At 44.2% G+C, this 27,786-nt stretch overlaps 1 protein-coding gene across 1 annotated transcript in view; it reads left to right on the top strand.

The window, feature by feature from the left end:
• MAML2 (mastermind like transcriptional coactivator 2) overlaps window positions 1-27,786 on the top strand; it is a 215,866-nt gene that overhangs the window by 143,984 nt on the left and 44,096 nt on the right. Inside the window, exon 2 of the mRNA XM_059824357.1 lies at window positions 3,769-5,226. Within this exon, the coding sequence (XP_059680340.1) occupies window positions 3,769-5,226 (1,458 nt within the window). The remainder of the gene's footprint in view (window positions 1-3,768; window positions 5,227-27,786) is intronic.

Below are 27,786 nucleotides of genomic sequence, written 5' to 3'. Positions count from 1 at the left end.
CAAGCAGTTTGAGATGTGTAATCGAGAGCCCGTTTGATCTGAGGAATGTGCCTGTGCGTTATGTGCATAGGAACTTTTGCTTTATATTTACTGACCCAAATCAATCCTGGCTTGCAGATTGGAAGAGATGGAGCTTGAAATCTGGCAAGCTCTGTTTTTACCCTCTGAAGAGTACTGTGCTTTGCTTGAGGAAAAAGGGCTTGAGTACTGACTTTCAATCAGTAGTTGAAAAATGGGATTGCTAGAAAACTGCAAACATTTGAGTGATCGAACCCCGGCCCCCTCCCCTCTGAAAACAAAACAGGCGTAATGCTGAGGCAGCAGTGCCCCACAGAAGGCAAAGTTAGCAAGACAGAGGGACTTGTGATGGACACTGCTCATGTCACTGGGCAAACACAGACCTGTCCCTCGTGAACTGCCCTGACACATAATTGGTAACAGCTCAGTGCAAGGAGGGAGAGGGGGCTCCGTCCCTGTGGGCTGCCACATCCTTCCCATGCCTTCGCCCTCCAACAACCCTAACTCATGTGGGATATGAATCAGGACCTTTCCTGCAGCCTCAGTGAAGTCCCCTGAGAGTCCCCTGCATTTTTGCAGCCTCATTCGCTCTCATTACTGGTTTAAGGTGGGGACATCCCGTTGACCAAGGCATTGTCAGCATTCAGAGGGCAGTGCTTGCAAGGTTTTGGGGAGATGTGATAGGCCAGCGTTCGTTAACCTCTTCCTCAGAAATGTATAGAGCCCTTTTTGGTGGGCACTTCAGCAGAGCAGATGTCATGAAAGCAGGAGTCCTTCAGCCCATGTTGAGGGAGGGAGCACTTGGTTAAGGGATGTGTCTGGAGATCACGGTGCTCTCCCTGGCTCTGCTGCTGACTTGTCTGTGCCACTGGGCAAACCACTTCACAGCTCACCCGTATCTGCTAGCAGCCAGTTCAAACGCAGAAGACGAGCAGCCACTACGCACAGAGCAGTGCAACACCTGCGTTTTTATTTGTATCAGAAAGCCTGGTGGAGGTGCTCTGAAAATGCGAAGACATTTTAAACAGCTCCCTCTGCTTCAAAATGTCAAGCAAAAGCAAAATTCACTCAGAAAGGCATGTTGACCACATAAAGCATATACGTACGCAGAGGATATATTATTCATTATCTGTTCAGCCTTTCTGACAGCAGCACATCTGAAAGCAAAACATGCTGCCAAGTCATGTATTCTGATGACCTGGGGACTTCCCCATTTCCCAGGAAGATGAATCTGGGGGCACGAGAATGATTTCTAATAAATACACGGACAGCAAAGATGATGGTAAAAGGAAGTGCAGCTTACCGGGGTTTTTTTTGCAAAGGAAAGTACAGTGACGCATGTGTCAGAAGGAACATGCTAACCAAAGACAGTCCACACTCTTTGCAAATGACCACCCAAAACTAGCCCCCTCGGGACACCTAATGTCTGTGGACTTGTATGGACAGACACTAACATGTCTGTCCTTAGAAATGAAAACATGAATCTGTGATTCAAAAGCTATGCTGGAAACTTAAGTTGAGATATGAGACGAGATTTTCGATGTCAGAGAGAGAAATTCCAAGCTTTATTTTTAAGGTGTAAACTCAGTGACCTGCTGATGCAACGGAAGCGTAAGTGGGTACAGAGGAAATACTTATTTGTCAGCTGAGCTCTTCCCAAGCAACTCACTGGTATTCACTCCAGAATAAAATTGTTCACACCTGGAGTTATCTGGGAAGAGCTCTTACCTATAGATAAGCCTGAAGTTGAGGGGAACAGGGGCCACAACAGAGTATTAGGTGTCCACAGACTTCTCTACATGGAACAGCATGATAGAAATAATGTGATTTGAAGAGCTCATAAATCATCCTTCCTCACTTAACTGGAAAATGAGAGTTCTCAGTGTTCCCTCTGCCCATCACAGGCTCCCAAGGTATCACAGTTTGTACGGGCGCCGTTTTCTCACTGGCACACACAGGTATTTGTCAGATGACACTGTCCTGTTGACACCAAGGCCGTGCGCTTCTGCCCAGATACAGAAAGGCAGAAGATGAGCCGTGTTTACCTGCAGAGTTTCCTGACATTGCTTACAGCTGAAACAGCGACAGCGTGTGTGCCTACTGAGCGAGGGCTGCCTGCGTCCGTGTTCACTCTGTCTAGTGCTTGGTGTGTGTGTCTGTAATGTACAGAGCTAAAGAGATGATGGGTGTGCTTGTTTAAAAGTGATCTATTCTTTTATGAACTGTGTTTTTCAAATTCAAAGCAACTCTACTTGATGGTATCTGCACCAAGTCCAAGCTTTTCAGCTCGTCGGGCTATACCTTTGTTTTGTGTGCACAGGGTAGGAATTTGTGTGTACAACCATGGCAGATGAGTGTACATCAGGTGGACAGGGCCGTGACCCTCTTTTCCTTCAGTATGCCCACCGGGCTTGTGAGCAGATGAAAGTATTGCTGTAAATATTCAAGGAAAGGAAACAGAGTTACAGTTCGCAGAGCAGTGTTGTGTGGACTGTGTGTTTTATAGCAGATGTTTCAGGACATAAATAATTAGGTCTTAATGTATTAATATACATCTCTGGAAAATAATCCGGCAGTACATTATGGACCAGACCCTTGGCTGACATAACCTGACATGGCTCCAGTGGCTTCATTTTCAGTTTTGAACAAGTCAACTTCTAACATCTTTAATTATACACATCTCTGGCCAGTATAAACCTATGTGAGATTGGGATGTCTGGATCTCATGTGTGCCATTAGAATGTCTCCTAGGACCTTTGGACTCTACAGCAGTCAAAAATGGTCTTTTGGATCATATACCAAAATCATGAGAATGAAATCCTGCAACACTGGATAGGCAAAAGAGCAGATTTCATGACTGTATTAGTCTCTGCTGTCTGAAAATACTTCAGATCTGTCTGGCACAGCTAGATGGGAACAAATCTGGGGCAGGTATGTCCTAGGCTTTGCCAGCTATGGCTCTGGCCACCTCCCCACTCACACCCACGGAGGAAAGGCGGTCTGTGACCCATAGGAGGTAGTAGTGCCCAAAAAGTGCTCATAGCTACAAGGGCGGGATGGGGGGGTTGGGGGCGTGGCAGGGAGATGTCTCACTTACAACATATTTTCCTACAGTTCTGTGTAGTTTCATTGACCGAGAAAGCCCAGAATAGCTTTCTGTAGTAAGCAATGCTTACTTACCTGTTGACTTGCAAGATTACAAGAAGGACGTTCAGTTGCTGGAGCATGTCCAGAGAAGGGCAATGAAGCTGGTGAGGGGTCTGGAGCACAAGTCTTCTGAGGAGCGGCTGAGGGAACTGGGGTTGTTCAGTCTGGAGAAGAGGAGGCTGAGGGGAGACCTTATCGCTCTCTACAATTACCTGAAAGGGGGTTGCAGAGAGGTGGGTGTTGGTCTCTTCTCCCAAGTGACTAGCGACGGGACAAGAGGAGATGGCCTCAAGTTGCAGCAGGGAAGGTTTAGGCTGGATATTAGGAAAAATTTCTTTACTGAGAGAGTGGTGAAACACTGGAACAGGCTGCCCAGGGAGGTGGTGGAGTCACCATCACTGGAGGTGTTCAAGGAACGTGTGGACATGGCATTGTGGGACATGGTTTAGTGGGCATGGTGGTGTTGGGTTGATGGTTGGGCTTGATGATCTTACAGGTCTTTTCCAACCTTAATGATTCTGTGTGATTCTTCTATCAAATAGATTACAGATTGTTTCTTTGGTGTCATGTAATGATTGATTTTTTTGTCTCTGCTTCTTTCAGCTCCAAGGCTCCTTGAAGAGAAAGTTGGTGGTAAATCTGTCGCCTGTCAACAACAAGAGGCCCAATGGTGTTTCAGAGAGCTCTTTCCTTGACATTAAGAGGATAAGAGTGGGTGATAATATTTCAGTGGGACAAGGTGGACAACATGTTAACAATTGCCAAAGCCAGTCAATGTCAGGAAATATGTCTGTGGGGCAAGGATCTCAAAGAAAGGCCAGCAACCTAGCAAACAATACACATGCTAGTGGGAATGGCATGTTTAATATGACTTTGAAAGAGGTAAAGAAAGAACCAGGAGAAACGATGTCCTGCAGCAAACACTTAGATGGCCAGACATCCCATGAGAACATGTTCCCTAACAGATATGGGGAAGACTCGTGGGAACAAATGATGGATCTGGAGCTTCAGGAACTATTTAATGAACTGACTAACATATCAGTGCCACCAATGAGTGATCTTGAGCTAGAGAATATGATAAATGCCACGATAAAACAAGATGAGCCATTCAACATTGACCTTGGACAGCAGAGCCAGAGGGGCCCAGTGAGATCTCTGCAGATGGATAAGATGGTGATAAAGAGTGAATATGCACCAGGCATGAATCAGGCTTCTGTGGGCTCCCCACAGATGAGGCCTTCTTCTACAGGTCCAGCCTTCACTATGGCCACCGCTGCCATGTCCACCTCTTCACCCATCCCTTCGGTGCCTCAGAGTCAAACACAGGTATCACAGGTTTCTTCTGCGTCCAGTCGGCCATTGCCTAACTGGCAAGAGGTGTCTCATGCACAGCAGCTCAAACAGATCGCAGCAAACCGGCAGCAGCATGCCTTGATTCAGCAGCAACAGCAGCAGCAGAACCAGACAGCCAGCTGGTCCACCTTGTCTCCATCAGGACCTTCTCCTGGACCCTTTGTGCAAGAGAAAATCCCCAGTCCTTCTTTTCGCCAGCAGCAGTTCAGCCCACAAAGCTCAGCAATGCTTGGGGTACCAGTGAATGGAACCCAGTCGAAAGGGATGAACAACTATGTTTATAAACCAACCACTCCCCAGAGCAATCCCATGGACGTAATCATGCAACAAAAGCCTCAGGACCTCAACAGAAACTTTATCAACAGCGCTCAGCCACCACTAGAGCAGCATCATGGCAACACAAAGCCTTTGTTTCACTTTAACTCAGAGCAAACAAACCAGCAGATGCCTTCAGTTTTGGGTTCCCAAAACAAGCCTGCCCTTCTGCACTACACGCAGCAGGCACAGGGTTCAGCCCCTGTGCAACAGCCACAGCAACAGCAGCAACAACAGCCACAGCCGCAACCTGCTCAGCCTCTCCCGAACCAGTCTCTTCAAAGGCCACCTAATGTACCCCTAGCAATGCAGCAAAAAATGATGCTTCAGAAAATGCAGCAAAGCCAGCAAATCTCAGGTTTGCAGTATCCAGTCTCTCAGCAGCACAGACAGGTAAGTCAAATTCCTCCTTATTTGTTACAGAATCATTCTGGTCTGAGTAGTAAAGAGGCTTTTCCAGCCTAGCCTCGTTCTGCCAGGAGATGTGTACTGGTGGCGGATAATGACCATCTCACGGTCAGAGGTGGTGATGGCACATTTAGCACTTATTCAGGTATATCATGGATGCACATTTATAAGAATTTCGAGAAAGACATGTTCATAACACTTTTTTCTTAACGCAATGGAGTGGATATGTCACTGATATATATTATGTAGATACTTGTTAGAAAGGTGACATAGTAGGGCAGATGCAAGCTTATTTTGCAGCCCTATCTAAGTTTTCTAGCTTACAAAAGTTTAAGCTCTTTTGAATGGCAAAATTTTAATGAATTCCTATGTTATCTTAGATAATGTATTTTACAACATTAATTTTTATGGCAGGGTTAGGAAATTCTGGTTTTAGATATCTTTTGACCAACATGACAAAAATACTGTTTGCACATTTGTTATCTGTTTGGCAAAGGAAAACTAAGACTTATCTGTGAGCTTTATAAACACCCATCACACTTCTGGGAATATTCTGTGGATAAAATACATGCTTAGATATGAAGGTGAAGGTTGCCACAGATATGTCTACACTTACATACTGCATGGCCAGCTCCCACTGTGTTATCATGAGGCAGGGCTCTGACACAATTGGTTATTATAGCTCAGTTATGCTATGCCAAGTCACTGTGCACCAGGATCCCAAGTTTCAGACCTGCCAATCAAAGTTTGAATATGTAACCTCACTGTACCCCAGAAACTGGAAAACAGGTTGTCGTGGCTTAACCCCAGCTGGCAACTAAGCACCACACAGCCACTCGCTTATTCCCCCGCAGTGGGACGGGGGAGAGAATCGGAGAAAAAGTAAGACTCGTGGGTTGAGATAAAAGCAGTTTAATAGGACAGAACAGGAAGAAAATAATAATAATAATGATAAAGGAATATACAGAACAAGTGATGCACAATGCAATTGCTCACCACTCACTGACCAATGCCCAGTCAGCTCCCAAGCAGTGGCCCTGCCCCCCGTTTTTTATTCTGCATGACATCATATGGTATGGAATATCCCTTTGGCCAGTTTGGGTCAGCTGTCCCGGCTGTGTCCCCTCCCAACTTCTTGTGCACCTGGCAGGGCAGTGTGAGAAGCTGAAAAGTCCTTGACTTAGTGTAAGCACTGCTCAGCAGCAACTAAAACATCAGGGTGTTATCAACATTATTCTCATGCTAAATCCAAAACCCAGTACTATACCAGCTACTCGGAAGAAAATTAACTCCATCCCAGCCAAAACCAGGACACAGGTGCAAAAGGAGTAAAATGTATTTGACTTTGGGAGGTTTAAGCCACTCTGGGGAGTTTTGATGGGTCTTGGGTTCAACACATTTGAGGATATGGAATGGCAATATAGGTGTAGAGATCATTTGTGGATGTGAAAAACAGCTATAAGATACTACTGAAAAATGAAAGCCTAAGTCTTCCATAAAGCCCCAGAGAAACAGCACTGTCAATGAATCATTCAGAACTGGAGTTTCTTCGCCAGACCGTTTGGGTGAACATTTTGACATTTAAAAAAATAATGAAGTAAATATAGTTGCATGCATGGACACCTTTCTCCTTTTAACTCTTTTAAATTCCCTGACCAACTAACTATGACTTTCTCCAACAGAAAATCCCGTAGCAAGAGGTACCACATGAAACATTTAGGCATCTTTGGGTGGGGAGACGTTGCTTTGTTGGAAGTTGCTGGACAACAAGTGGCAGCAGGAAGCAGGCACAGCTACAGCTTTGCTGTTTTATGGGAGGTCTCTGCCAGCTGTTCCTCTCCTTCCTGGGCCACTGTGTGCTCTCTTCTTAGGCTCATTTCCCCATTCTCTTAATAGACTGGCAGGCAGATGAATTTTCACAGGTCCTTCATTCAACCATGATGAAGCTTCCAGCAATCTGTCAGCGCAAGGGAGACAAGCAGGACTTTTGCAAACACTACTATTTTTCTGAAAAAAATATGCAAGATCACATTCTGGAAAGAAATTAAACCATTGAGAGCAACTCTGCTTGAGGCAATGTTAGCTCCTTGCTCTGTGTCTTCTTGGGCTGCTGCTCAGGAAGGTGAGCCAACAAGACGGTACTTGGCAACATGGTCATAGTGGTACTTCCGAGATTTATCATAAGTGTCGTGGAATCTCTCACCTGTGAAGCCACACAATCTTTTGCCTTAGGAAACTTGCCCTAAATGAAGTTTGCTGAGTGCCAAACTTTAGCTATTACACCAAGGAAGGAGTTTTGCGTATCATCACAGAATTCTGCAAGTAGCTTTCCAAAGTTTCTTGTCATCTGATCACTTTCCACAGTTATGTCTGCAGGACGTGGCTACCTGACCCACAGCACAACTGAGAAGCTTAGAAGCTTTGTAGACACAGATTATGGGGCTTTTGCAGCAAGAATGCTGTTTTTTCTATGCTCTAGAGAGAGAACTGGATTTTTTTAGAGATCTTTAGCAGTTGTTCCAAAACTCTACTGAAGTTCAGAAAATCAGGTAGGTCTCTCTCAGTATTCTGTAGCTGCTGGAACAATACTTCGAAATACAGTTGGTCCATAAATTGCAGTTTTGGAAAGGTTTGAACATAACTGTTCACCTGGCAGTATTTATGAGTTCTGCGGACTCCTTTAGCGCCTGCCTACACAGCTGCAAGAGCCCACCACCCCCTTGGTCAGGGCCTGCTTGTCCCATAGGTCCAGTCTGAATATTAAATCAGAGTGGAAGGAGACTCTGCTAGTATTATCTTCCAATAAAGACAACAAAGGTCAAAGCAACCTCGTGGGTCAACTCCCACTGATTTTAGCAATGGGGACATCACCTTATTTAGGCTGCACAGTCTTTTTTCCTTGAGGATCATCTCCCACCTCTGAGGATTCCTACACATTATTAACAGCAATGCATGATTAATTACCAGCATTTGCTAATTAACTTCATGATTAATATTTATTTTACTCATGCCCTATTTCTTCAAGAGGAATCAAGGTTTGATTCTGCTTGGTATCATTCAACTCCTCCTTAGATCATTATAATTGTGGACTATAAGGACAATCTCAGTACTGGCTGGAATGCTTTGCAGCTGGAAATGTGAGTGCACATTCATAAAGGGCTGCTGTGACATTGCCATCAGATAACAGTGACTGGAACACCATAAATTCACATTTTTAGCTGAACCAGCTCACCCTCTGGATTTTTACTCCCCAAGCTTTAAGACCCCCAAAAAGCATTTGAACTTGACGTTATCAGCCCAAGATTGCTAGCTGGAAATGTAAGCCTTATAATTTCTCTGCTTGTCACATTCACTTTGTGTCAAATCAGTGCGAACTTGTAGTGGGATTTGCTAATTAGATGTCTTTTGCCTCTAGGGAAAAGTCACAAAAATGATGGAAATCATCTTGGTCTCCTGGAAGGTTGATCTGAATGAAGGTTTTGTTTGCTTCTCTGTTTTATTCTCCATTGTTGTGGGAAAGATTCACCTTTCCATTGTCTATCAGGATGCAACATATGCACAGTATGAAAAAACTCTTAGAAATTCAACACGCTCACTGTTTAGGGAGCAATTAAAAGCTCCAAATTCTGCACAGGTTTAATCAGGTTTGCAACACTTATACAGAACCTGTGCTGATGTGGGGAAAATCTGTAACTAGTTTGAAGTCTAACTTCCTCCTTGTGAAGAAGCGTAGTCCAGTCAATGAAAGGTGTTTTTGAAGTAAGACTTAAGATTTTTGAACAAAAAAAAATGACATTTTTAACTAGTCTAAGACATTCTGCACATATTTTTAAAGTTTTTGATTGGCCGTAAGACTTGTTCAATAAGATCCATCAGTCTTTTGTCAAGGAGAAGTCAAAAAACAAAAAAATAAAAGAAAAAGCTTGACTCTACTAAATAAAACATTATTCATCCCCTTCTGTTTTTGACCTAAAGCCAAATTAAACTCAAAGGTTTCAGGCTGACTTCTTCTCCAAATTTTTTCATTGAAATTCATTCACTCAAGGGAGGGGAGAAAAGAACAGGAACCCTCATGAAGCAAGGCCACTCTACATATGGGCATGTGCCCTATTTAGTCTCGGCTTTGGGGGCAAGGATAACACAAGGGATCACGAGACCTTCCGCCCCCACTTTATGCGAACAATCAGTGGTCCTTATTTTTAAGACTCTGGAAGCGTCGGTGTTGCCTATGTCGTTATAACCCACAACAGTGTTTCCTTGTGCAAAGCTCAGGGCCTTATTAGTCTTTGTTCCTTTATAATCACTTTGAGGATGGGATCATCTTCTCCTTTCTTTCTTTTCGCTTTTTTTTTTTCATGAACCCAGGAATGTGGTGCGATTAGTTGCAGTTTGGCGCTTTTTTTGTCCCTACTTGCCCTAATTGGGGCATGACTTCTTAGATCATTTTCTTCACCAGGTCTTAACAGGCTCCTTTTAAATCCAACCAGTCTCCCTTCCTACTGAATACTGAGCAGTCCCTTCTCCAGTACCTGCTCCAAGCATGAGTGTCCCGTATGTGCCTCTTGCCTCATGCTCTCCCACAGCAAGGCTTTGTATTTTGCAGCATGTGGCAAATGGCCTCTCAGGTGCTCCATCACCCAGGGACACAGCATGGCTGCATCTGGCTGGAGACCGGCCACGGTGCAGCACTGCACCAAGGGACGTGCAACCAGTGAGGAGCTTGCGCTCAAAGGAGCTCCAGGTGCTGAGGTGACCCCTCCTTGCAGACCCCCTCTGTTACACCAGACCTTCAAATGCCCAGAAAATCAGTGCTTAACTGATATACATGCATCGCTCTTAAATACCTCCAAGGGACAGAGATGGTATTTCAACTAACCTGGCAGCTCTGCAGAGATACTGAGACAGAGTCTCCTCTCATTTTCTCTAGTGTAAACCCAGGGTAATTTCATTTATTTTCAGGAGAGCATAATTGGACTTACAGCAGCACAGTAAGCAGCAGGATATGGCTTCTACCTTTTTTTTAAAGCATGGACACCATATGGATTTAATAAGAAGTGTATGTTAAACCGTCAGATTGTTGGAGTGCTATGTGAGGAAGAAGCACCAGGAGCAAAAGATCTAATGGCTTTTTTGAAAGTGCAGGTAGAAAAACTCTTGTTATCATTCACTGCTGAGCAATAACTTACACCTCTAATTTAGCCTCCAAAATTTGTTGTAAAGAAAATGTGGCTTCTTTGGAAGATTCATATCAAAACAATATTTTCCTAGACCTTTGTGTTTACAGCTAAAGAAGACCACATTTTGGTGAGGCAACCTCTCTGTTTTCAAGTGTGAAGGAATTATTTTGCAAATATTTGTGAAATGAAGACAGAAAACCTAGAGTGGCCTGTGGTAATTGGTACAAACCAGGACTTAAATTTGACTTAGGTCATAAATAACAACGATTCCAGGCTTTTGGAATCTGCAATAATAGAAACTGTTCCATAATGTAAGAAAATAACAATGTGACCTTTCTTTCAATGCTCGCTATAAAAATAATATTTGGATGACAGCTTTTCTTGATAGCTCCATTTTGGTTGCATTCCTTCATGCAAGGGCTTCTGAATTAAATATTCTGGATAAAAACTTGAGTATGTCCCAATAACCACCATAGATTGCAGGGTCATAGCTGATTTATCAACACAAAACCAGAGAGAAAAATATCATAAGTTCCTGTATTGTCATGGTGGACAGTTGACTTGGTAGTGCCTTGTATCATTGATGCTCAATTTGCTGAATGAAATATATAGACAAACACACTGTGGACGGTCAGTCCCTGAGGACATTGCAATTCAAAGGCTCAGAGACACTGCCAGTTCCATAAGGTTTCTTGAACTCTTTGCGTAAAGTATTTACACTGGTAAAAGAATAGAATATTAGCCACTTCTTAGGTCAAATGCTTCTGGGTTTGGGGATTTGGAATGTAGCTCAGATAGTCCCTGTTGTCTCAATTGGACTGCTTTTGGAAGGTACTTCCATGAAGATACCAATAAAAACCATCATTGCACTTGCCTGGATGAGTTCTTTGCTAATGTCAGCACACTTGAAGACTTATTTATTATTTATTAGCGTTGTGAAAGTGCCTGGGAGGTCCACTGATAAGGCAAAATGTCATTCTCTGAAGAACTGTATAAACTTGAATTAAAAACAGTCCCTGCCTCCTTCTGTAAGAATCAAGGAAAAGATGAGTTTTACAGAAGAAATTTGAAGGATATCAGCTTCTACCCACCTGCATGTCTAGAGATGTTGATCTGAGGACTGCTGTGATCCAGGAGGCACTTCATGAGCCAGTCAGTTGTCTTGGCTGTGGGGAAAAAAGTGTTGTTGGAGACAGGAGGCACAGTAAGGGTGCTAGCTGCTTCAGTCCTCTGACTTTAGTCCAGTGTCACCTTGAAGACATGGACTGGGGTGGGGAAGCAGAGGGAGAGCCAAGGTGCCTGGTGCATATGTAGGAGAAGATGATGGTGGCTGCAAGGAAGAAAGGGCAGGTCAGAAGATCGGCAGTGTTGGCTGAGTTTACAGTTTACAGGCCTGCGGTGGTGAGGTAGAGTAGGGAACCATCACCAAAGACAGGACATGAGTTTGTGCTTATTAGATTAACTGGGAAGGAAGTGTAACAGGACAAGACTGGGATAAGGAACTGTGAAGATGCAATGCTGACCAGGAGGAAAGGGGCCAAAGGTGTTTCAAGTCTGGTTCTCTGCTACTAATCAACTCAGTCTGTCTTGACCTGTGAACTTGTCAATAAAGCTGGGATGTTCGTAAGGGCTTCTTACCTGGTTGAAGTGAGGATTTCTGCTATTGCTGTGTGTGCATCTGAGGCGAGAGTCAAGCCCTGAGTCAACTTCCTGCAGGGATTTTGGAAAGGGAGCCTGGAAAAACAGTATAATTCCACAGCCATTTGGAGCTGGCATAGTGAAAAACCCTTTCCTGTAAGTTTTTGCTTGTTTGTAGGCAATTTATGAATACCTCAAGAAGTCAAGGAACAAAAAAATTTTAACAAGGCCCAGTTCCCATTTCTCTCCCTAGAGTCTTCCTATTATTTTAATTCCCCGAAGTCCTCAAGAGCAAGTCCCAGTAATTTGTCTCTCTAGGGGTTCAAAATGATGGAATATTTTAATGGCAAATATTTGTTCCTCCACTCAGCCACTTTTACTGCTGGTGTTTTTATCATGGAGACCTGCCCCAGGCCACAGATGACTGTCATTAAGACAGCAACAGACCTAGTAATGTTCCTTTAATGTGAGTTTTCATGGGTGAATTTACCATTTGTATGTGATACTGATCCAGAAAATCAGCCAGATGCTACAACAAAACTAATCCAGAACCATCTGCCTGCTTCATTTGCTGCATGCCTGTGTCTGGTAATATACACACACAGTGTAAGAGACAGCTTTTGCCCTGAAGAATTTATATTTTAAATAAGCAAGCCAGCCAAACCTTCAGAGGAAGGAAATGTTACTGTATACTTTATATATTATTATATATTTTGGGAAAGAGAGAAGGAAGATCTCATCCAAAGCTATTACAATCAATCCACTGGAGTTGTTGGATAATGACCTAAGTAACACATTTACCATAGCAGAGAAATCCTCTGACAGAGTCTGGAGTTGAACTAGACCCAGCGTCAGTCTCGGAGACACTATCCTTGTGTCCCAGGATAGTGCCTGAACCTATCACTCCCGCCCTTGCTCATCTTGACTTGACTGCCCTCTGCCCTTGGTCTGAGAGTATTCTCTATAGACCCAGCATCCACAGCTCTGAGCCTTCACAGCCTGCACAGTCCCCCAGAGGAGACCTCTGGAGCACTTAAAACAGTGTTTGATGCCTCTTTTTCCCTCTGTACCTATAGATTGATTGCAAACAGCCCATCAAGGTGCGCCCAGTGGCTTGCCAACTTTCCAAGGGGCCTTTGAGACACTCATGCATGGGTGGACATGCCCTGGCTATGCCTGAGATTCTGCTTGCCACCCTGTGCGTGGGAAAGGAGTGCGGTCTTGTGGGTAGCCTCACACCACATTGAACAGGCCAACCGTGTTGACTTCATGTCATCTTTTCAAAAAGGGTCCTCACTTCTTTGTCCTCTCTGATAAGGCTCTGTTTTGTCAAGCCCCAGCTGGAATTCAGAGAGGGCCTGAGTGCCTGAAGGGGTTGGTCCCTCTGAAAAGCCAAGCACCTTTCAGTGTCTTTTAATAGTAATACTTAGCTTTGACATAACTGTGGGAACATGAGTTGAATGATTTTCCAATTTCATAGGAAAAGGTGAAGATATATGTGAGGTCCACATCATATTGTGCATCAGTAGAAAACACAGAAATCAGGTAAAAGAGGGGATGTTCATCCCTTTTCTTCATACCAGTTATCTGTATTTAATGTTAACTCCCTAACCTTCCTCTGTAACCAGGGAGGAAGGTGCAGCTCAGACTACCTAAGCCAGACCCATACATGGGGCATAACCTTGCTGCAGAAGACTCTCAGCATCCATGAGCCCAGCTGTGCTGCTCTGCCTGCAAGACACACACAGACTGAAACTACAGTGCCTTGAATTGCATGCAAATATGTCAAAGGAAGGGGAGGACAAGGAGCTTTGGACACTCTCAGGTGAGGATTCACAGGGTGGCAGAGCTGATCCAAAGGCTAGGAGCTTCAGAAAGGGGCAAGGAGTCCTCCCCCACTACAGCTCCGTGTCCACTCCTTCCTCTGGCACCAGTTCTGGCACTTGTCTGAGCTCTCACAAAACTGGCAGAAAACTATCCTTTTTCTCTCTCTGTGTTGGTTCTCTGCTCTTTTAGTGACTTCCTCCAGCTTGTGGGGTCAGACAAAGCCAACACTGGCACAAGGGAAGTGGCAGGAGCACGTAGCTGGAGGCAAGAAGTGGAGATGGGATTGCTCCTGCCAGGAGCAGCAAGTTGTTAAATTCAGCTCAGGTGGCTGGTGCTGGAGAACCTCAACTACGGCGGTGACTGGAGAGGGAGTGGAAGGTGGACAACTGGCTGCAAGAGGGAGTCTGGGCGTGGAAGGGCAGGAACTGAAGGCAGGAGAGAGTCAGGGAGCAGAAAGTTTAGTGCAAGGGAAAGAAGCAGCCAGATGGGACTGGATCCAGGGTAGGACAAATGTGATGGGGCAGACAGAGACTGGGAGAGGAGGTGGTGAAGGAGTAAAGTGCAGGAAAGTGAGGGTCTGAGGGTAGGAAGAAGACTGGAAGGCAGTAATACAGAGTGCAAATTGGGTTTGAGCAAGGGGGAATGAGGGAGAAGGATTGGGAGCTGTGGAGGAGGAAGCTGAGAGTGTCTGGGTGCAGGCAGAGGAGAGCAGGGGCTCTGAGGGTGGGAAATAGTGTGGGAGGAAATGGAGCAGAACAGGAGCTACTGATGCACAGGGGACAAACACCTCTGGTCTTTGCAAAGGGGAGAGTGGAAGATTGGTAACACTTAAAAACTGTTTCTATATCCTATGCCAGCAATAAGTGAAGGGGCACAAGGGGCTTGCTGTCCAGTAGCTCCCAAAGCGTCTGCAGGAAGTCTTCAGGACAGGGCAGGAAATGCAGCTTTCCAGAGCCGCCTTACTCTGCGCCTTTCAAATTGCCAGCTGAAAGGTCACACTACCTGTTTCAGCCTGTGCTATTCATCCTGCCAGTCTCCATCAGTCAGCGAGACAGAATAAGCAGCATATTTGTCCCACTGGAAAAAAATGAATACATCCTGTTCTCCGGTTTTCTTCCTTCAGGGGACCCTACAGCTCTTCTACCATCCCCAGCTGCAAGTGTAGCAATTGAATAACCAACTTGAACAGAACGGAACAGAACAGAACAGAACAGAATAGAATAGAATAGAATAGAATAGAATAGAATAGAATAATTTCAGTTGGAATGGACCTACAACAATCACCTAGTCCAACTGCCTGACCACTTCAGGGCTGACCAAAAGCTAAAGCATGTTATTAAGAGCACTGTCCAAATGCCTCTCAAACACTGACAGGCTTGGGGCATCAACCACCTCTCTAGGAAGCCTGTTCCAGGGTTTGAAGTTTTCTCCTGCCTTGCAAAATATGCACATGAGGAAGAATGATGGAAATTGAACGGTCCTCTTGGGCCTTCGTAAGAAGCTGCGTAGTCCATCTTGGTTGAAAAGTTCCCCCTGATTGACTGATACCAAAATACTTACAATGGCCAAGATGTGAAAATGAAGATGGTATTTCTGTGGAGCCAGTTTGTTCTTTAACCTGTACAAGGGAGAGAGACTATGAGGGCTTTCCGTAATTCTGCGAAGATGGGTTAGATGTACTCTCACAGTCTTTTCTTTTTCCAGTCCTTTCTATAATTTGTAGTGGTTGCAAGCCGGGCCACAGCCTGGCTCCAAGTGAGTGATGAATGACTAAAGGATTTAGTGCTTTGGTTCTGGTTAGAAGAGCATCCAACTTTATCCATTGCAGAACTAGATTTCTCCGAATGACTGTAAGCTGCAATCCCAGCTAAAGCAGGCTTTGCTGGGGTGACTCCAGTCTTGCCTGGTTTCAGCTCGAATGGAAAAAAAAAGAAAAGAATGGCTTTTTTTTCCTACTGGAACTGGTAAAAGACATGGGAAAACATAGGGATTAGCAGTATTGGGAGCTTCACAGCCTAAGTGCAAAACAGAGTGGGAGGAGGGAGGGTGGGAGTGAGTTCTGGCTATCCATCCTTAATCCAAAGCCGCCTGCTCCTTCCCAGGCTATGCTTCACCATCATACACTTGCAAATTCGCTCCAGGAATGAAAACAGACTAACTTTAAGCTTGTTCCCAAAGCTGCAAATTTGTCCCTGCTGGGTGTTAATTTAACTGCTTCCAGGGCACCAGGATGTCTACTAGTGTTCGCTTTTCTTTCTTTCTTCTTTTTTTTCCCTGCACATCTGGTGTTGTGAAAACTTCCAAGGCACCACACAGAAGAGCGATGAACTGACCACTTTTAACCCTTTCCGCAGCATGCCAAGTATGAACCTGCCTGTCTCTCTCTCTCCAGCGTTTTCTCCCTATAGCACAGTCCGTGGGCCTTGTTACGCATGGGATCCACAAGCTCTAAAGTGGGTCTTATGAGCATTTCACAGGCTGAGAATCGAGCCTTTCTTCAGCTCCATCATCCTCTGTTTTTCCTGTGAACAAACCTGGCTAAACAGTAATAACTGGACTTCAAAAATTTCCAGCAGGAAGAAACAGGTTTGGGGCAGGGAGGATTTTTTTCCAAAATATTTCTTTTTTCCTCTTGCTTTTATCTGGTGTTGCCACTTCCCAGCAGGGAGGACATTCAGTGCAGTAGTTTTGCTCATATTATGGCAAGCGATGGCCTTTTCCTGTTAGTTTTTGATTGTTGCATTTGTTCTTTAATGGCTGCATTAACTGTTTATCTGCTGCATCGACTGACCCAGAGCAAATTCAAAACAATCGGGGTGTCTCTTTTCCAGTCATAGCTGTTGTACTTTACTTGACTTTCTCCACTGTGTTTGCTTTCTGTTGAACAGGTTGTTTGTATGACCAGCTCACTTGTTTCACTAACATGTTCCTATCAATAACATACATAATAACAGCCAGCTTTTTTGTCTCTGGCTAGGGTTTTCTAAAAAAAGCCAAAGGTGCTTGAAACCCAAATTCCTCTTCCATTTTGGCCTGTTGTGCAATGCCAGCCTTATCGCACAAGGAAGGTGCAAAGTCCTCCTTTGCTGTCTTCCTCCTCAGCCCTATCATTACTTTTAATCCCACAGCCCTCCTTTTGCACTTCCATCCCAGCGACCGTCCCTTCTCAGCCCTGGTTCCTCTTCAGCACCCAACTCTGGGGAGCTGAAACACCATGGAGAAACATCTCACAGCCACGTGGGCCACTGAACATGGCGAGAAAGCAGCAGTATCCATCACACTGATGCAGGAGACCCAAATGTCCCACAGTCCTTGATTTTAGCATCTTCTTCATATAGGGTTTTCACTGCTGAGTTTTATTTTTAAAAGAAGTAAATAACTCTCCATCCACAAATTACAGGCCTCTGGTAAACATGAAATCTACTTCATGGGCTAAGTACAGCTGTGTTGTCAATATCTTGTTTCATATTCAAAGTGCTATCAAGGGCAGCCTTTTTCAGAAGCAGCACTTCTCTGTGGGCCAAGCTCTGGGGCCCCGGGAAGCATTGGAGCAGTTCTTCAGAAGGTTTTTCCATAGCCATATATATACTGCATTAAAAAAAAATCTTCAGATTTTTAATCCTCCTTAAATGCTTTCTGGAGCGTTGGACTAACCACCTGAAAATACTAATGAAATTTGGTTTGTGGAGATACAATCATTCATCTCCCTATTAAGCCTGAGCTTTTTAAAGCTGCAGAGTAGGACTTCTATGTCCATAGCCAAATTATTTATGCAGATCTAGAGAATGTCAGTCCAAAACCCATATAGTTTTAACATATCCACCCCTGTTTTTCTTCTGACAGGTTTTCCAACCAGTGCACCTAGTAACCACCTTTGAAATTGGCCATAAATAAATTTAGGCTGGAAATTAGCAGCACATTCCCAGCCATTGGAGAAATTGTTTGGCTTTCCCGAGGAGAGTGCTGGTGGCCAAAAACGGCTTTTAAGATAAAATTTAGAATAAATGTTAGATGATATGTGATAGCAAGGCACTCAGTTTAAAAATGGGATCTCTTTCTACTCCTCAGCTTTCATAGCAAAATACAAAATAGTCCTCTGGCTGTTGCCTCATGTGGCACTTTCTTTGAAAGAACCAAGTGGGAAGCTGTGTAGGCTACTACTAAGCAAAGTAGGCTAGGGACACCAGATAGACTTACAGACATTTAATTGTAGCATTCTTTTAAATATATATTCTACTGTTTTTATGAGCTCTGAGGATATTTTCCCTCTCTTCCTCCCAAAGTATCCAAAGCAAATCGAAAGCTAGTCAGTTGGTACAGTAATTGTACATAAATTTGCACATGAATCATTAATTAAAGTCAAGCTGTGGAAAAAATTAAAAAGGCTAAAAGACCTTTGGACATTTGTGTGAAGATCACTGTGCTTGATACCAGGGAATATAGAAATGTTTGGACTGTTTGCTCAAACGGGCACAATGCTAATGAATCATTTTAATCACCTTCATTATAGTCTTTCAAACAGAAGAGACTACCATGCAAAACCAAGCCTGACAAAAACAACGTACAAAACCCAGAGGCAATTTTGAGGCTGCTAATTAGATAACTTTGTCTTGATATTTGCGTTTGAGCCTATGGATTTGGACAACATAGTACGTTACTCTCAGGGCAAGAAGCAAGCGAATGGCTGCTACCCCGTGGCCTCTCGAACAACGTTTTCAAGGTGCCTCTTGGTCTCTTGTGTCCCTCAGGGTAAATATTTGGGACAGTCTTTATTGTGATTTTCCCAAATTTTTCTTACATCTCTCGTCTTTTTGTGGCAACAAAACAGTGCAGGAGCTGGAATTACGCTATAAATGTTAATGAAAATAAAAGATGTAGAATGCCCATATTTTGTGTTATTTTAGCCATGCAAATGCTACAAGCAAAACGTAAACCAAATTAAGTTCATGCACAAATATCAGTAGGAACGCTGAGATAGTAGTGATAGCAGAAGTAATGAAATTATGTAATATATGCTAATTGTTTTCTACACACTAATTCATCCATAAAGTTTCTGTGAAGTGAGTAACTATTAACTGTTCTGTAAAGGTTAAAAAATGAGATGATGCGATCAACACTTTTTTCTAACACAGCTGGTGAAGTTAAAGCATTAGAAATACATGTGTTGCGTCTAAATAGGTGTCTTGGTACAAAGTGACTGAGTCAAAGAGAGATGAAATGGATCAGTACCTGTGAAAACAGGCCGTCTATTTAGATGCATAAGTATAGCTTTAATTTTAGTCTCCGAAATAGGGTTGGATTCAGAATTAGCGTAAACTTCGCAGTTTTTAGAAATTTTTCAAATTAAATTTTTTTGACCAAGCACTCCCCCATCAAAAGTTCAGACAGGCAAAGATTCCTACAAATTTCAATGAGTATTTTCAGGAAACTTCCTTTTAAAGATTTAGAGGTTTCAGCAACCAAAGCGGTCAGAATTTCATTTCATTAATATTTAAATATATGTAGCTTAAACCAGTTTAAAAATTCAGAGGTTTACATTCCATGCTGAGGGAGGTTGTATGTGTCAATACTCATACGTGATCAAAACGAGCTCATGTATGCTAGAGTAGCAACTTTACACTTCACAAAATAGCAAATAGATGCAAAGATAAGATCTACAATTTCAAATGTAGATCACAGGAGAAATTGATTTCACACCAAGGCTTCTGAATTTGCATCTCAACTACTTTTTGTATATGTCCATTTACACAAAAGGCAAATATATTTTCACATATAACAATGCAGAAGGCAACTCTGTCCTTATTGAAATGGTAGTCAAAATATTGTTCGTAATTGCTATGTTACATAAACAACAGTAAAAACAAAAGTACATTTAAATATTTTAAGTTTCAAAACAATGCTCTCAAAGATTGGGCAGAGCAGGTTTTTGTTTCCCATTCAGACTCAAGTCTCCCTTTTTGTCCATCAGTTCTGAGTGTTACTGAGGTCCTGTGAGAAACACAGGGCAAGTCCTGTAGTGAATGAGAAGGAAATGAAGTCTGCACTCACCTGAAATACCCTCACCAAATTTGCTCAAAACAGCAAAGTGAACAGCAAGACTCACTATGGTGGAAGTGGGGACTGCACACATACACACACACACACATATATATACGTATGGGATAATGCCACTGTACCGCTGGGTGTTTGCATCCCAACCACCACCTGCAGTCTGCACATCCATCTCAGGCAACATATGGAAGGGAAGAAGCAGCTTCCTTATAATTAATCTGAGACTTTTCAGGCAACGAGAAGGTATGAGAGAGGACATATAGATAGAGATCATGAGTGACATGGGGAAGACGAACAGGGAAGAATTAATCACTGTTTCTCCTAGCAGGAGAGTTGCAGGCATCTAATGAAATCATCAGGCAGCAAAACAAGCAAGAGGAAGGCGTCTTATACCCAGCACTGGGGAACACTTTTTGTGGGCATCTTTGCTGCACAACACTGTGGGTAGCAAAAGCAAGCATGGAATCAGAATAGGGGTTGGGCAAATTCAGAAGAAATATTTGCCAAGGGCAGTCAAACACTATGACGTAAATGCAAAGTTGCACTCAGAAAATCCCTAAATGGCAGAAGCCGGAAGATATATTGGAGGCAGTCCCAGCATGCAGTGGCTCTGTTGCTATAGTGCATCTCTGAACATCTCCTCTCGGCCACTCTGAAGGTGACCACTGTAACACACAGTTCTGTTTGGAGCCACAGAAATAACACTGCTTGTTCATAGCAGAAAAGGTTCTTAATATAAAGAATGCCAGAAATGGTGCCTGGCTGGGGGGAGTTCAGCTTAGCCGTGTCTTCCCTACTGAAGTTTAGGATCACCTAACCTACCAGCCCCTCACTGCAGCAGTATGTTAGCCAGTTGACTGGTCTCCAGTTGATCTGGCCCATTTTAGCCCAGCAGGCCCAGGGCTTGTGAAAGTGGATCTGCTGTTTGCTTTTCAGCTGTGAAAGCAGGCACAGCGATGTGATCGTGAGCCATGCCTTTTGGAAAGGGTTTTTTTAAGATGGCAGCTCTAGGAGAGCTTAGCACCCCCCAGCAGTTTCTGCTGGCGTATCTGCTCCTCCTGGTGCTGCCTTCAAGGCAAGTTTAATGACCGCTTTCACAGGGTGGCAGAAATGTCCTGAAGAACGCAAGCAATGGAAGGGGAACGGTGACTTTCGGCCATTTATAACTGATCCAAACTGGAATGGCATTTCATGGAGAAGCCAAAAGCAATAGTTTCAAGGTACTAGTCTTGCTCACTTCCAAAAGTTTTTGCAAAAAATACAGTAAATTAGATTTCTAAACCAATTATTGCAGGATTCCTTTCAAGCAGAGTACTTAAAGCCCCCGTAATACTCATGCCTGCTTTTCACATTACGTTCAAGAGACTTCTGCTGATTACTAGGGTGATTTGTGCAAATAGTGACAGCGATCCTTGCTTACTCCTCCCTGCTATCGCAAGTTCCTAAGCAAAGACTTTGGGTCTGATTCTTATTCAGGCTGAGATCCTCTTTATATCATTATGACCATAGAAAGGAGCCTTTAATCGAAGAAAAATTTAATTACATATTCAGGCCTCTTTGGTGTAACAGGGACTTAGTGTTAATAAGAATCAGGCTTTAGGTGTTCCAAATGCTTTTTAAAAAAGGAGACAACAATGTGCAAAGTAAACTCTGAGTTATTAATTCAAGAGCAGTATGAGCAGCAGCAGCAGTAAAGAAACCCGATATATCCATCAATCAACACTGTGGAACCCTGTTTGTTTGCACTAGTTAGAGAGTGATGAATAGGTCCTCTGTGTAAAACATTCAGCTACAGTGTGAGAGGGTAATAAATTACGTTTGTTAATTTTATACGCCATACATACAAAAATCACTAAAAATTGTTACTACACTGTAATGGTGACAGAAAGGTCTGGTGCTGTAGGAACCTTAACGCAGTGCTTTTTCATCTCCACAAGCGAAGGTCTCTTTTGGCATTACCTGCGTCTCAGGGAATATGATATAAAAGGCCTGGAGGAAGAATTTTACCTACTAATCACTCAGGTTCACAGCTGTCTCACTGGACTGTACTTACCTACAAATGATGCTTCTTGCTTACGCTCACAATCCTCATTACCTCAGCAGTCAATGGAGAGTGACGGGGACCTCTGGGAACGAATGACCCTGTCCCCCAGAGGGGTGGTGTGATGTGCGGCGGCAGAGGCAGGGCAGCGGTGATGCCATGGCTCACCGCGCTCAGGAGAGCTGAAGGCGGGTGAGGTGGATGCCGCCATCAGGGCGGTGTACGGGCAGGCATGAGCTCGGCTGTGGGGCCAGGCTGTGAGTACAGTCCCGGCCTTTAGCCAACCAGTAATGACCACCGAGAGTTTGGTCTCAAACCATGCCATTCTGGCACAGGTGAAGAAGAAATTTAGACCTGGGCAGCTGGCATAGACTACGTAACCACCTCCACCTGGTATTTCCCAGGCTGCTTTCAAACTGCAGCTCAGACTGCGGTCAGTGGACGCAGTTTAAGCCCAGGTTAGACTCTTGCAATTTCGTTCATCTTTATCTGTGTGAGCTCTTTCCGCTTTTGGCTACGAGCTTTGACCAGGACCACACTTTGCCCGCGCACACCCTGCCTTCTGTCCTATGGCTACGCTGTTGTATGACTTTGGTAAGGTTTTCACATCCCCTTCTGTTGCAGCCAAGGCTATGTGAATGTGTGTGCAGCCTCAGTTGTGCTCACATAAACTGAAGTTGCTTTTCAGCAATATTTCCCCTCTAAATAAGCTGGTTGGTGTTGTCTAGTGTATACTACGGAAGGGTACAAAGTCTGCAGTGACGCTAAACAGTGCAGTAGAAGTATGTTTGAGTATTTTTTAAAACCCTGTCTCAGAGGAGAAGGCAAGCTTGAGAAACTGCTTCGCTTTCCGGAAGCTTGCTTTACGGCAGTATTTATTCCTCAAGTCAGGGCAGCAAGGAAATGAGTTTAATGCATGAGAATGTTGCCATGTTATTAAACGGTGGTGTAAAAGCTGCGCTTACTTTCATGGGAATGAGGTTCTTTGCCAAAAATGAGATGCCTCAGCTCCCCCCTGGGACTGCATCCTAGTTTGGAAGGAATGGAGGAAGCCGCTGTGAGCAGCCGGAGCAGATAGCAGGGAAGATCGTGCATTTGTGGCAGCCTGTTTGTAAGGACAGAGGAGCAGCTCGGCGCTTGCCGGCCAATCCAGCGAGTGTTGCGCGGGGTGAGGCCGGCAGATCTGCGTGGTTTCCCTGCCCTTGCACCCCAGCAAATATGCTCCGAACCCCTGCTTGCTCCTTCCAGCGCTTGGGTGTTGCTCTCGTTTACATCTGGGGGCAAATCCAGAGTAATTGCATGGAAACCCACTTACTTTGCAGGGTGCTATGCCAGGGCAGAGTCAGACCTACACACATGAGACAGCACAGCACGGCAAACTGGCCGGTCCCTATTGGGGAAAATCAGGAAGGCTTCACTGATGGCAGCACTGGGCTTCATCCCCTGAGCTGTACAGTAAAAATGAATGTAAAAAGAAGACTAGCTTTGTTTGACTTGTTAAATACAAACCATTTCAACCCCCCTGTCAGCAAAAAGTATTTTTTTTTCCTAGCTATTTTTATTTTTTCAGAAATGGGGAGAACTCATTAACACTGATGTTTTGAACTGTAGTTTAATAGAAGGCAGACTAATACAGTTCATTAAAATATGCATGTTTGATGTTTGAGGTAATGTTTGCACAAATCCTGGGGGAGAGGATACTGTAGAGCTAAAATGATGTTTTTCACAGCCAAATGGCATAATCTCATTACCAAAGTTTTGTGATCAAGATGAAAGGTACACTTAGTAATTGCAAGGGATAAACATTTTTTCTCCGTAACTGCCCTTATTACTCACGGATAACAGATCCAATGCAGACTGTTACATTTCCTTCTTTCCTCTTTCTCTCTTCTTTCCTTTACCACCCACTTTGTTTATGATTCACCAGCAGTTTCTATGGACTGGATGTAAGAAATGAGGGAAATTTCTGTTTGCCTATTTCATGGTAAAAGAACATCCGGAAGAGATGCATTTGCTAACATTTAGCCTGGAGATGCAGATATTGCTCAGGAGGGACAAAATTTTAAAAGCTGAAATTATTTTCTGTGACTTTACTCCAGCTTCTAGCTTTCTAACAGGCTGCTAAGCATGCTGCTCTTCAACCTAATCCAGCTGGTGAACCCACATTATTTCAGGGAAATCCACAGAGCCCATACAGCAAACAGAAACTTTGCTTTTCTTAATTACCTTTTGACCCGCTGAAGTAATCTGTGGACTCCCAGGCATCTGATCTTATGCTGAAAACTAGGGATTTAAGATATCTGAAGGAGAAAGGGTACATCTGCCAGAAAAGTATACCTCTGCTAAACGTTCCTCTGACCACATTGTCTTTGGAGAGGAAAAAAAAATCCTTACCTCGCTTGCAGGTTATGGGAAAAATCCTTCTTCGCCCTTAGTTCAGTAGTGCTGTAACAGCAGTTGGGGTGGCCTTCGGGCTGCGCTGTTACAAGTAACTCTGAAATGAAACTGCACCGCGGTCAAAGCACTGGCGCCTCGTGTGATCTGGTGAACGTTCATTTTACATGCTCTGGTGGACGTTTCATTGTGTACCTACTGGCAGTTTAGGTTCGGAAAGCAGGATAGATTGCACTGTGAGTTTTTTTCTGCTACTTTACGGCTAGCATGTCATATCTGTAAATGAGGCCTCTAAATCAGGAACCGACGCTGTTCCCATGTCCTAAATGATTATATGACCCTTTAAGATTGAGTGATGTGTTAATCTTTTCTAATTATACTATACCGTATCTGTTGCGTTCAAACATGGTCACGAAGAGGGCTGTTTCTGCTCCCATAGATGTAGATGGCAGAAGGCCAGCTGGAGCTGCACCAGGTCCCATTTGCAGCCCAGTGACTATGTGTTTGGGGGAAAATTGAAGAGCTTAGGTTCATGGAAGACACAAGAAATAAAGCTGCTGGGGCAGGAGCAGGATGAGGTCTAAAATGATGTTTTGAAGGTTCTGTCTCTTTTGCAATGTGATTCCTCATTCATCATGCAAATTTATAATTTTCATGCAATTAAAAAATAATTTTTGTTATGAAGGTGAGTTTGATTAGCTTGTATAGATGACAGCTAGTAAAGCTGTGTGAAATATTCACACACAAAAAACCCTCTCCGCCTAGTGGGAAATTCCACTTTTTACTGGAGAAAAGGTATATCTCCCTCATCATAAGAGGGAGGGAGGATGAGAATTTGCCCTTGTTCTCATTATTGGCTGTAACCCAAGAACTTTACATAGGTGATGCAAACTTGTTAGTGTCATGACATAAAGCTGTGACTCAGGAATGTGCCCAGCTGGATCCTCACCAATGCTGCCACCATGGCCATGCACAATGGCATTAAACTAATTGTAGAAGTCACAGCCACTCCTTGTCTTAAAGTTCTTGATGCTCCCAGAGTGATATAAATGTGCTACAATGTAAATAAAGCCCAGACCCATGAAATTCAGGTACACAGTGGCTTGACCCCAGTTCCACAGCAATGCCAGCTGCAGGAGTGACTGTTTGCCACCATTCCTTCTCCTTCCTGCTGGTCACAGCACTGGCTGAAGCACTGGGAAGGATGCATCTATGCTGACAGACAAGCGTTATTATCAGCTTAGTTTATGTCATTTAGCAGCAGTAAAGCTGCCAGCAGAAGGACTTCTGTCAGCATATGGAGTGTCTCTGCTGGGGGCTATGCCTGCATGTCTGCTGTGAGGGAAACATCCTGGTGTGGACAAGCCTGGGTCTCCTTCCACTGTCCTGAAGGAGCCTTGGAGCATTACCTGGTTGTATCTTTTACACAACAGAGGGATTTGAAGGTATTTTAGTATACGTCCAAGTCAGCCAGCGCGTGGCTGATGGGCAAGTGTTCCGAAGCCTTCAGCATGCACGGCTGCAGCCAGATCTCCGTAAGTGCTCAGCATCTTCTGAGGCCATGCAATGGTGCAGCCAGGCGCCTGCCTAGGACTGCAGGACTCCTCACTGGAGCGATACACGCAGCTGCGTCATGGCACATCCAGCATCTCGCCAGCATCACACAGATGCCCAAATTCAGCCTTCGTGAGTCTCATGAACTTCTCTGTCATGCCTCCCTGGAGGTGGGCCTCCATTTCAGGGAGTGTGGTGGCCTCTGCCACGCCTCAGGAGAGCCTGTGCCTGGCAAAACTTCTTGGATGGATTTGTGATCCCTTGAGAGCTGTATGCACTGTGGGCCAGAGGGTCTGGGGCAGAAACCAAGCCATGGGGAAGTGCTGCTGCTGGGGACGCACCACGCTATGTGTTCGCCGGCTCCAGCAGCCTGGTCAGAGGCCACACCATGGCCTGGGTTGGTGCTATGAGCCATCTCTGTGGCCTGGGTTGGCACTATGAGCCATCTCCGTGGCCTGGGTTGGTGCTATGAGCCGTCTGCCTCCATGTGACTCAGGCGCATGACCAATACACCAGATGAGTCCTGTGTGACTCAGCCCTATAGAGCTGTCTAATGATGGAAGGAGCAAGACATGAGAGCTATTGCGTGTTGAAAAGTTGCAAAAATGAGAACTCAGTCAGTACATTTTTTTGATGAAGATGCTTAGGCAAACTGGAGGTCAAGTTTTCTAGAGCTCTCAGCTTGACAGCTGTCTCTCAGATGCATGTAACTTGATTTTAGCAGTCAGCATGCACCTGCCATATCCACCTCTTCCCAAGACATGGGTGCCAAAAGTCAAAAGTGGGGATTTTGAAAAGCTGATCCAGAGCTGCTGGTGGCTGTCATCCCAGGTTTGACACTGAGTAGGTACACTTTGAAAGGGTGGATGAATGATTGGTTCATGTAACTGAGAACCGCTACAGAGGCGTTAGCTACAGACTACTTGCTGCTGCATAAGCACTCAGTTTAGACCTCACTGAAGTCCCTTCAGAGAGGGGTTTAGACTATTGGCTGATTCCTTCAGCTAGAAAAGATCAGTGAGCCCAGCTGACGGGAATCTTGAAGTTAAAACATAACTCGATTCCAACCCTTGCAGCAGGTCTCTATCAAAACCCAATACAATCACCCCCGGAAGGAGGAGTGACTGTATCCTTTCTAGTTAGATATATCAGAAGTATGGGAAGAAGAAAGTAGGGAAAATAAAGGAACAGGAGAATAAAATGAATATCTGTCTTGTCTAAATTTTCATTTGCCTTCCACATTCTAAGATTTTTGGAGAAAAAACATCTAAAATAAGCTTTTCACTATATGTAGCACTATTGCAATACTCATTTTGAGGCCAAAGCATCACTGGTTATGGACAGAAAGGAAGGGGATGAAAAAGATACCTTCTTACTCAACTGATCGGTCCCTGGTGCGCATTATGAGTCATATCTGCTTATTTCACTAACAGAAGCAAGTTTTTACTCTTTTTTTCCCTTCCTATTAGCAGCACATAGCACAGCTAAGGGAAGACTGACTAGATCATACTCTGGCTCTCAGATCACCAACAGAAGAGTTAACTACTTTTTTATTGCTGTGATGATGCACAGGCTAGAAGAACACAGGCTGACTTTCAGGCCTCAGGTAGCATTCACAGTCCTGGCAGCTAGAAGACACAAATGAAGGATTTTGCAATAGAAAGAAAATATGAGCCCAGCCCTCTGAGTATCCACATTCACAGCAGATGATACTATGCAAAAGCGTGGCTGTATAAAACCCCACAGACAGATCAGCAGATTGCTTGAAAAAAGAAATCTGTGGGACAAGTCCTACCCTTAGTAAACCCTAAGCCAGCCCATGCCCTTTTTGAGGACAGAGATGTGGTCTTGGGTGGGCAGAAA

This window comes from Gavia stellata, chromosome 1, assembly GCF_030936135.1.
Source record: "Gavia stellata isolate bGavSte3 chromosome 1, bGavSte3.hap2, whole genome shotgun sequence".
Lineage (NCBI taxonomy): Eukaryota > Metazoa > Chordata > Aves > Gaviiformes > Gaviidae > Gavia > Gavia stellata.
This window is presented reverse-complemented; position numbering and strand designations above follow the sequence as displayed.